Source organism: Neurospora tetrasperma (assembly GCF_000213175.1).
Source record: "Neurospora tetrasperma FGSC 2508 unplaced genomic scaffold NEUTE1scaffold_2, whole genome shotgun sequence".
NCBI lineage: Eukaryota > Fungi > Ascomycota > Sordariomycetes > Sordariales > Sordariaceae > Neurospora > Neurospora tetrasperma.
The window spans coordinates 983,487-995,481 of record NW_009799100.1 but is presented as its reverse complement, the minus strand read 5'-3'; the positions used below and the strand labels follow the sequence as shown (position 1 = coordinate 995,481).

At 32.8% G+C, this 11,995-nt stretch overlaps 1 protein-coding gene across 1 annotated transcript; it reads right to left on the bottom strand.

The window, feature by feature from the left end:
• Window positions 1-646: 646 nt before the first annotated feature.
• Window positions 647-2,701, bottom strand: NEUTE1DRAFT_108346 (uncharacterized protein; the record flags this gene model as incomplete). The annotated part of the gene is made up of 10 exons (XM_009850779.1): window positions 647-659; window positions 722-743; window positions 824-829; window positions 1,027-1,148; window positions 1,440-1,463; window positions 1,530-1,554; window positions 2,032-2,063; window positions 2,148-2,184; window positions 2,296-2,379; window positions 2,692-2,701. The coding sequence occupies 10 exons, from the start codon at window positions 2,699-2,701 to the stop codon at window positions 647-649; spliced, it is 375 nt and encodes a 124-aa protein (XP_009849081.1).
• Window positions 2,702-11,995: the final 9,294 nt, after the last annotated feature.

Sequence of the window (11,995 nt, the reverse complement as noted above, 5' to 3'; positions counted from 1 at the left end):
GCACTACATATTAAGGAAGTCGCGATCAATCGTATAGTACTAGTGATTCAAATTGTACGAATATCGATTGATTACCTGTATTGTAGTGCAGTGCATTTCTCTACGGACCCACTATATTAGCTACCTTAGTCAACTGCAGTACATCCGCGCTATAGAACCCCGGCCTATCGTGGCGGTTGCCCAGCACCCAGCATATAACCTACCCCGAATCCCGAATCCCGATCCCCATCAGCCCCCCTATAGCCTACCTAGCAGCCAATGAATGTAATGTATATAATTGAACGCTATAGTTAATAAATAAATATAATGCGCGAATATTAATACGGCGGGCTATAAAACTTCTAATAGCCGAACCGACCGGAGGAAAATCCAATATCTATAGTATACGCCCCCCCTACTGCCCGGCGGCCAACGCTGCGCGCCGGCATAGATAAAACAATTGCGTAAATACAATGTGCGATTAAATTATATATACGATTAGGAAGCAGTACGCTTATAGTAATAAAAATACTATAGCGGGCTGTTAGATTTCTAATAACCGAGTTCTACGGAGGAAGATCCGATGTTTTAGTACTACTATATGGCAATATGGCGGAGTAATATAGTAATAATACGAGTTAGGATAATACAATTCCGGAGATAAAGACTAAATACAATACCTATAATACAAACGAGTTGAATATTAGCCATTAGATCGTCAAAGCGCTTATATATTACGTACCTTCTAGAAATTATATAACTCCCTATAGATAAGTAATATATAGTTAGACAATATTCATAATATAAATTGGATAATCTATATCAAAATAATATCCTAAATTACCTAGGCCTAAATAGGTTAATAGCTACGTTTCTCGCAGTCTATCAATTTCGAGACATTAATAATATAAATGCGGTGCGCTTGGATAGCTAGCAGTCCAATAATAATACACTCGTTGGTATCTTCGACCATTAGCAAATTTAACTATAATATTATCCGTCTAGGTATAGTAATAGGCACCACTTTAGTTAGTACAAGGAAGATACGGCATTCTTGCATGCGGGATTGCTCATATGTGAAGATGTGATCTATACGGCCGAATTTGCCGTTATCTACATCCCTATACTGAATATAGTCGCCAATCTTAAAGGTGTACCGCTTGTAGGTTCTATATAAAGAAAGTTAGCTTAGGTTCCTTTGTATAACGACAGACTATTATAAAAGCATCGATACTGTGCCTGCATTATTAATATTGCAGGACATAGTATAATAATACATATATTAATACTGTAATATAATAGCCGGCGTTATGTCTATCGCTATAACCGTCTGTGTAGTATTCGTCTAGAAATCTAGTATTCTCCAACTGATTAAACATATTGACTAGTAACAAGTTAGGACAACGGTAGGGATAGAAATAAGGACAAGGATAGGAATAAGGATAGGGATAAAAACTTACTTATTTGAAAAGGATACCCAGGTACTATATTATATAATACCAAAACCAAAGACCATATATGGTATACTATAATCGAATTCGTACGCCTACTTTAGAGCCCGACAAAATACATTTACTATTTATTTAGAAGTTAGCAATAGGCAATATAGTTAACTAGTATCGCAATTAATTCCAATAGCAATAGGGTAGTATATCCTCTTTATTAAACCGTCTTGGAATCTTCCGGACACTACTAGGCGCAAATAGGTGTCGTCTACTAAGCGATTAATATTGAATTCGTCGTCATTATTATCTATAAGTCCCATTCGAACTTGATCTTCCCGTTGCAGCATTTTTTCGAAGATACTAGGGGTATACTAAGCGAATTCGTTAATCTAGCGTATTAATATAGGGTCGGATAGGGCGAAAGTATTAAGTATAACGAATTGAATAGTATGTACAATACATTCGTATTAAAGGATAAACCTTTCAATATCTCGGCTATTAATAGTCTCTATTATCTTTTTAAGGCGTTTGGAAGTCGTTATTGTTAGTATTAATTCAATTAATATCGTTATTGAAGCTAATCGCTTTTTCATAACAGTCTACTTACAATAAAGAAGTAGGCCCGGTACGGCACACAAGCTTCCCGGCGCCAAGACTTATTAAGCGAATTTTCATTTTAAGGGCGGCCATTTCAGGGGCATATAGCAGGCCGCGGAGACTTACTTATAATACTTCTCTTCTACCAGCACATTCAAAACACCTAGCGGACTATATTTATTATATATATCCCCGTAGTATATACTAATATAAATATTAGGACGCAGTGCCTTTTTAATATACATTTTTATACGCTATAGCAAGCCGGTATTACTGGCTTGGGCTATTGCATCGGCTACTACGTCGGCAATAGGGGCAATATTATCCCTATCGTCTATATCATCGTTATCGTTAATTACTATATTTATATTATTATTATTATTATCATCGAGGACAATAAACGGAACTAAAGATGGCCGTCCCAATATCGAAGGTATAAATAACCGTTTCAATTGTATAGCTATTAATAACCGCCTAGATAAAACCTATGATAGTAGTAACTCGGTTGTACGCGCCTTAGTCTTGAATGCTTCGGTTCTCGGGTTTTTGGCTATACTTTCTGCCGCCGCTTGGCACATCAATATATACTATTGTCTTCCAGCATAAATAAAATCTTCCAAATACTCGTACTCTACTTAGGAATTCTTAGTATTTATGAATACTAAATTACTACGAGCCATTATAACTAGAGCCTTCACTACAGCGCCAATACAATTATCGTCGGTTAGGTTGGGTCGCCACTTATTGTACAGTTTGTCTTTCCAAGCGTCCCAGATATATAGATCAAAATAATCTTTATCTAATTACGCCTCAAACAGAAGGGGTGCAATAATAGACCATTTACTATATGCTAATAATTCGTAACTTTTAATATAATATTTTAGTAACAGTATAGAACTCCAATCAGGGGGGAATAGCCACTTTTATAGGTTACAGTAATATTCAAGCCTGGAAGTAGGTATAAGGAAGGCATCTATCAACATCTCGTACATATGTATTGTAATGCCTTCAAATTCGGAATACGCTGGGTCGGGTAGGCGAATTATTATTGTATTTAAACCTAGTATTAAGTCGAATAATACTGGCTATATCTTACTAATACCCTATTGAGTCTAGTAAATTTTTTTATCCCCTTTTTTCTATAAATTATAGTCAACCTTGTACTTTATTTGTAGGTAATAATCGTAAAATCGATTAATACTGAAGGTATCGTTAATAATATTCCATTTATTAACTATATAGTCTAGTCTAATGAAGTAAAATCGACAGAATTTCAACCTAGCAGAACCGGTCACGCCACAATTCTTATCTTATTAAGGCACATTACTAATATAATATATAGTAAATACTAATACTACTTACTATTGGTTTCCCCCTAATATCCATCACAATACCTTCGTTAAGCGGCATCAAATAGCCCATTGCATTAATAACCGCTTCGAAATTGGATACGTACGGGCCGAATACTGTTAGGAAAATATTAGCGTTTCTAGTTCGACCTTTTCTATATAGTAAACCGGCTGGCGATTGGTACATCCCCATACCCAATCGGCGTATATTACAATATATACCAACCTATTAACAAAAATTAATATTGAATAGCTTAAAACCTCTAAAGCCGGGTTTTTAACCTTATTCCAATATTCTTCGAAGACTTACCGGCTATATATCTTAAACTCGATTTCAGTACGAAGCAATTGAATTAAAGCAAGTGGAATAATCCTTCTACCGTTAATAATCTCCTCCCGCAATATACGTCTAACCAAATAGTGACCCCTTCTCTTAGTATTATCGAATATAGTCGGATACTTCCTAAATAGCTTTCTGGGTTTTTTCTTCGAATTGTCGATTGGGGGACTAGGGTCATTTAACGGGTTACTATTAAAGAAATTAACTAATCTAGGTACAAAATTGTCGGCTAGGTATTCGGGAATTCAATATTCCTGCTCTATACGCAGTACTAATTCGTAATTTTTAAAGTCTTTATTAACCTATACACTAAGGCCGACACTAGGGAATTCATCTTCGATATTATTAATCATTAAATATTCTTAAATAATTAGGGTAACCTCGCCTGGATAGTCAATATACTCGCTAGTATAATTATTACTAACGGCTTTAATACGCCCGATATAGAATATATAGTCTATACTTTTATAGGGTAATCGGTATAGGTAGTTATAGCTATCGATATTATCGAGGTATCGAAAGTAGATAAAATCGGACGGGAAAATAGCCTTACTAATATCTTCTAAATTAATTCGATTATCGCCAATAAAATACGTATATTAGCTAGATATTGTACGAATTAAACTTAACTAATAGAGTATATAGTATAATTTGATAGGGTTATCTACAAAGTAGGCTATACCCCTATATATTGCCGCGGCTGGATCGGAATTTAGAAAGGCCTAGAAAAGGGATTTAGGATCCATAAAATACAATAGTAATATAATTACCGAAGGGTTATTAATTTCTTTAATAATAGAGTTAATACCGGCCGCTTCCTACTATTATTATCGCCTAGCTTATTCCCTTTTGCAATTAACTAAATCAGTCTTCATCTTAGCCATCTATAGCGGTATTCGTGTAATATATATATTTAATAGTAATAACCGTCTTACAATCTTGCCTTTTAGGCATAGCAGCCGGACCCCTATCTGAACATACCGTACACTAATAGTCCTTCGACGGTCTATAGCTCTTTCCGGTACCTCGGTGAAAAACCGACTCGATATAGTTACTTAGAGCGAACCGTCCTAGGACCGTAGCTTTAGCTTATATCTGGTAGGCGCGAATAGGCTCCTACACCCAAAGCTGAGGGTCGTTCGTTGGGTGCTAAATATGTTAGGAAGTTACAATTAATTATATATACGAATATACAACTGGTACTCCAGACTATACGGATTATTCTACGGATCTACTAGCTACTTGCCCCTACACTACCGCCTACCCAACGCCTAGCGTACGGCCTACTCCGATTCCGGTACTATACTACTACCCAGCATTTCTACCATCCGTATTCCCAGTATCCGTATTCCCAGCGGCCGGCGTAATACGCTAATAACCTAATATAATATATAGAATATAATATAGTAGTAATTATATTTTTGTAGTTGATATATTGTAGTTAATTAATAAAAGTACAATAAAAGATTAAATATATTTACACCGTATAGGGATTGTGCTTATAATGTAGTACTTGGCTATTATAATCTGTGGTTGTTAGACTTCTAATATACTGGAAAATTAATCTAATATAGTAGTACTAAGCGCTAGGATTTAGTATATATATTAGTAATATTAGTAATTAAATTAGTAATTAAATAAATAAAACGAAATAATAGAGATTAGGGCTAATGTGTTGGTAATACTTGTAGGCCTAAATGAACTATTAAAAGTTAATTATACGATCTAAGCGGGTAGGTATCGATTTACTTAATGGAATTATAGATAGCTACTATTATTATATTTTATATATTATCAATATTGTTAGATAGGGATTCGGAAATATATAAAATAATACTACTAAAGATAATCTATATTAAAATAATATCCTAGTCTATCCAAACCTATATAGGCTAATGACCGCGTTTCTATCGATCTCTGAGCTTCGAAATATTAATAATATAAATACAGTCTATTTTGAACATTAGAAGGCCGATAATAATAGATTTATAAGTATCCTAAATTATAGGTACCTATAGGTAAGTAACGGTTTATATAGTAGGTATAGGTACTATTTTAACTAATATAAGAAAAATACGATATTTATTTATACGGGTTCGCTCGTATACAAAAATATAGTCTATACGGCTAAAGCTATCGTCGTCCCTATAGCGGATATAATCGCCCAAATTGAAGGTATAATATTTAAAGGTCCTAGTATCCGAATAGTTAGCTTCCATCCATTCTATTATTTGTATTAATCGATAATACTATATAATATAGTATAATATAATATAATATAAATATTTAATTTCTTATTAGGATGGTTATTTACTATGACCGCCTATGCAATATTCGTCCGGAATATAGTCTTTTCTAATTGATTATAAATATCGATTATTTAGGAGGAAGGTAATAATAGGGATAGGGATAGCGATAAGGATAGGGGTAAGGATAGGGATAAGGATAGTAATAGGGTAGGGATTTATTTATTTAAGAATGATATTCTATTGTTCTATTGGATAATACTAGGATTGAATACTATATATAATATATTATAGGTAATATTATATACTTAAATTAGAGTACGACGATATATATCTAAAATCTACTTGGATATTAATAGTAAATAGTATAACTAGCTAATATTTCGGTTAATATCCATTATAATAGGGTGGCGAGTTTTCCTTATAATATTAATTTTGAATTTGCTAGATACTACTAAGTGAAGATGCGTATTATCCGCTAAATAGTTAATATTGAATTTATTATCGTTATTATTATTACTATTACTATTACTATTTAATAGTCTAATCCGAATTTATTCTTTTCGATATAGTAATTTTTCGAAAATTCTAGGCGTTTATCTGGTTAGGTCGTTGATTTGGCGTATTAGTGTAGGGTTAAATAGGGTAAAGGTATTTAATATAACGAAACGGATTATATAGACGATATATTCGTATTGGAAGATAAATTTCTCGATACTTTAGCTATTAGTCGTGTCTACTGTTTTTTTTAAGCGTTTAGAAGTTGATGTTAGTTTAAATTTAATTAATTATTATAGTCGGCTTTTTATATTTCACCCTACGATTAGGTAGGCCCAGTACGGTATATAAACTTCCTAGCGCTAAGACTTATAGAAATTAAATATAATAAATAGATATAAATTTATCTATAATACTTCTCTTTTATTAGTACATTTAATAAAGTTGGTAGACTATATTCTTTATAAATACTATTATAGTATATACCTATATAAATATTAGGTTGTAATACTTTTTTAATATATTCTTTTATATACTTAGGTAAACCGGTGGCTTTAGTTACTACTTCGGCTATAGAGGTAATATTATCCCTATTATTAATTGCTATATTTATATTCTCATTATTGTAATTATTGTTATTAATACTAATAATTAATATAGTTCTCGATTGCTAGGATTAGGCTATAAATAAATATTTGGAAGATTGTATAAATGACGGTCTAAATGAAGCCTTTAATAGTAATCTAATTAAGCGTGCTTTTATTTTAAAAGTTTTATTTACTTGGGGATTCCTAGCGGTACCTTCTACTATAGCCTAGTATATTGTTATATACTATTACCTACTAATAAGGATAGTATTATTGAATTATTTATATTATTCTTATATATTTCTAGTATTTATTAATACCGAATTACTGCGAGCTATTATAGCTAATATATTATATATAACTTTAATATAATAATTATTACTTAGATTAGGGTTTTGATATTTTTTACCTAGGAGTTCCTTCTAAACTTCCTAAATATAGAAATTAAAGTGATCCTTTTCTAATTATACTTTAAAGAGAAGGGGTACAATAATAGATTATTTACTGTAGGTAAACAACTTATAACTTTTAAGGTAGTACTTTAGCGACGGTATAGAACTCTAACCAGGAGGAAATAACTATTTTTATAGTATACAGCAATATTTAAGCTTGGATTGAGGTATTAAGAATATATCTATTAGCATTTCGTATATATATGTAGCTATACCCTTGAATTCCGAATACACTAGGTTAGGGGGGTAGGTTATAATAATATTTAAGCCCGGGGTTAAATCGAATAATACTAGCCGTATTTTACTAATGCCCTATTAGGTTTGGTAAGCTTTTTTGTCCCCTTTCTTTCGTATATTATTTTCTAGTTCGTACCTCATTTGAAGGTACTTAGCTGGGCATATATAGAAGGCTTGAAACAGGTACCCTACTGTTATTTTATAGTACCTTATATATAATAGTTGTACGACGGTTGGTAATAAGGAATAGTCGCTGAACTATATAAATAGTTATCATTTTGGTTGTGGTTGTTATTTTTCTACGGTTGCCGTATTACTATAGTCCTAGGGCGGTTCCTGGTTTATAATTATTATTAAATAAGAAGGTCCAACCTATTCGAAGAAGTAGTAGGGTAAAATATATTAGAATATAGGAAAGTAAATATAGATTCGGGCTCCTTCCGGATTTTGTCATGCTAAAATACTAAGTTAATAGAGGTGGAACTACTATCCCCTAAATTCGGGTAAAATAGTACATATTACTACGATAACCAATTATATTATTTGATTAAATATAGTATTAATAGTAATAACGGTACCGATAACGATACCGATATAAATAAATATATTAATTAATTCAGTTCGTTAGGATACGGGACGATATTGCTCCTCCGACTCTCTAATTCAATAGAACTATTAGGATACGGGATATCGTCGTTATTCCAATTTGGGCAGAGAACTAATCTAGTAGTTAATTATAGTACAATTAATTAAAGGTTGATTCTAATATTAGATATTGTAATCCGGAATGATATTATATTATTAAATACTACAATACTTATTATAATGGTTATTATAATACTCTTTATAATCCTTATTATAATATTATATACAGTAATATTATTAAATAACTATTATTAATTATCGTATATAATAATAAAAACGCTAGGCGCTAGGCGTTAAACGTTGGAAATAATTAGTAAATTAAAGATCTAAGGAGTTTATACCCTCTTTAAGAGTAGCCGAATCTAATATAGTTAATAATGGAGTAGGTTTGCGGTTGCTCTTAGGAATGTAGGGTGTGATATTAATAGTATTATTAGGACGACTACTGTGCTTATAACGGAATATAGGAATATTAGTAGTTAATAATTTCGTACGATAGTCCCTGCCCAAACGATTATAACGGTAGTTAGGGAGGTTATTATTATTACTATTGTCGTTACAGTTATAATTAATTGAGATTTAGTATTATAATATAATATTCTAGTATTAATTAGAAGAATCGCCCTTTGTAAGTGTAAAGTGTAGCTGGCTGCGGCTTCTATTATTATTACTACTACGACGATTATTACAACGATCATTACGGCGATTATCACGGCGATTATTACGGCGATCATTACGGCGATTATTACGGCGATTATTACGGCGATTGTTACGGGGGCGCTCGTAAGGACTGCTACGGTCGCGAGGGCTGTCGGTTGTAAAGCCCGGGCTAGAAATACGACGAGGGCTATTGCTTTGGCCGCTGCTACTAAAACGATTACTACTATTATAACGATTACTATTACTCTAGCTACTATTGGGCTGGCTATTAGCCTCCGGAATATATAATAGTATCGGCCGCTATAGATCTTGGGCACCTATAGGGACTATCCTATTACGCTAGTAGAGGGGAGGATTCTAGGTAACGGAACGCTTAAGGATTTCTAAATTTATATTATTGCGAGTAATTTGTAGAATAATGAATTTAAGAGGATTTCGTTAAATATGAGTAAACCTCGGTGCACCCACCCCAAAACCTGCGCGCACCCAAAAACCCTCTGGGCAGCCGACATTGAAATTATCGTATTTTTGAAGTGTTTTTAGTCGTTTTGAATGTCTACTGCCTTGGTCAGATTTGCCAGCTGGGTCACTCAGTTATGTGAACCCCCGTGTGATTTAGTAACCCCCTAGTTACCTAAATTTCGTGATACTTTTATAGCGTTGAGTGTAAAATACTGGGAATCGACCGCTCTGTTCAATTAATGCCAATTGCAGATAATTAAAGCTAGTTAATTCAAATCTAATCTAGATACTAACGTCTAACAGCTCTAACAGCTCAGAGAGCTCGTTAGACGAGCCTAATAATAATATTTTAATAACTTTATCGCTCTTTTAACGAGCTATCTATTCTCGAGCCCTTGCTACCTAATATTTACCTAACTCATTGTCTTTATTATCCTCCTCCCCGTCGTCGGCTACATTTATACAACTACGTACTTTACTCCAAGTATAACTATAAATATTATTATTATCTATCTCTTTAAGTATAGGACCGGCTTCGTATTGTAAATAGTTGCGCCGCCCTACTGCTTGGATAGGTTAGGTATTCTTTAATCTACTATACGGCGCTACGGCTTTCTTACTAGCCTTTTTGACCTAATTTAGTAGAATAGCCTCGTTACTAAACGGGCCACCCTACTTAGGAGGGCGTCCCTTGGGTATAGTTTTAGCGGCCGGGCGAAAATGTAGATATTTATCTACTGTATCCTAATATAATTATTAATATATAGTTGAACTAGAGAGGGGATAATTATAATTTTATTCATCGTTAAATAAAATACTAAAATGGATAGTAGTCGTTTTTAGTAATTAAAGCTATTTTACCAACTTCCTTCTTAACTTCTATCTCGTAAGTATAAGGTAGACTAAACTGCGCTCTAAACTACTAAATATACAATTAGAGAGCTTTACTAGGGTATTTCAAAGTAGGGAGGCTACCCTTCAATTAGTTATACTAACCAATAAATAAATCACATACCCAAGTCGTAATACTAAGCGGAATATTACCCACCCATAGGAGCCCGATTATATCCATACATACACAGGAGGATAACTTAACAATAATCTCTTTAAAGTGAATATAGCAGCAGACAGTATACTACTTACTAATATAATATAGATTAACTAAACCGCCGCGTACAAATAATCCGTATAATTTAAAAGAGCCGTTATTAAATTTACTAAGCAACGTAGTTCTTTACCCATAGTTAAAATACTCTTTAATATAGCAACCAACCCACTCTATCTTACAAGGGAGTAATTCGGTCGTGATCCATCTAATAATAGCTCCCTATAAGCCTCCAAATTAACGATATAGAAATAATAAAGCGCTTTTAAACTCCGGTATCGATAGCGCGTAGATTATATACTACTATACGTAAACGAACCCTATTCTAATATTAATAACCTTATTAGGAAGCGGGCCTAGCCCAACCTACGTTTTAGTAATTATTTTAACCTTCTTATATATACAACGTACTCTAGCAATATAATCTTAATTATATTAATCCATTACCTCTTATTATAATTATTATACTACCGCTTCATTACTACTAAAATCGTCTCTACCGCTATCCTCCCCATCAAACCCCTCCTTATCCTCCTCCTTATTACTAAACTACTACTTATCGGCCTCATTCTATACCACATCATCTTAATCTATACGTTACCAATCATCTTCAAAGTACTTAATAATATTATAATTAATATACTATACGCAATACTAATATTGAATATTTAGGAAAATTTAACTAATAATTCTAATTAACTAATTATTACCGTCAATTATAATAATCGCTAATTCGGGTATCGAAATATTATTTATCGTCTTCTTAATATATTCAACGAATTAGCTAAATACCTTATTCCTCTTATTATTAATAACTATTTAAAAGACTAGTATAGACGACTTCTCTAGTATAACTATAATACCTTATACAATTAATATATTATCCCGGTTAATTTTATACGTAGCATTAAATAGTAGGGTATATAAGTATCGCCTCCATATCTTCCTTTACTTATACAAAACCAAAAGACCGTAGCGCAATATAATAACTTCCTCGTCTTCAAAACCGTCATTATTAATACCGTAATTAAAATAGTAGTATCTAAATAATACAAACTTATTATTCTCAATAGTACGCACGAACACTTACATATCAGTATATCCACTATTATCGATTCAACGTAACTATTAGCGCTAATTATCGAAGTCTTTATACGTAAGCAACAATTTAGGGAACTTGGTCTTAATTATTATATATATACTACATATAGTCAACTCGCATTATTAAAGAAGACCCTGGATATACGGCCAACTCTCCATATCGAACCACTATCGGAAGATTAAATAGCAAGAGAGGTCGCAAAACGGAGGATAACAATAATACACGCAATTAACTACCCGTACAATATATTTATAATCGTTCTTCTTAAATACCTGAACAACGATACTAAAT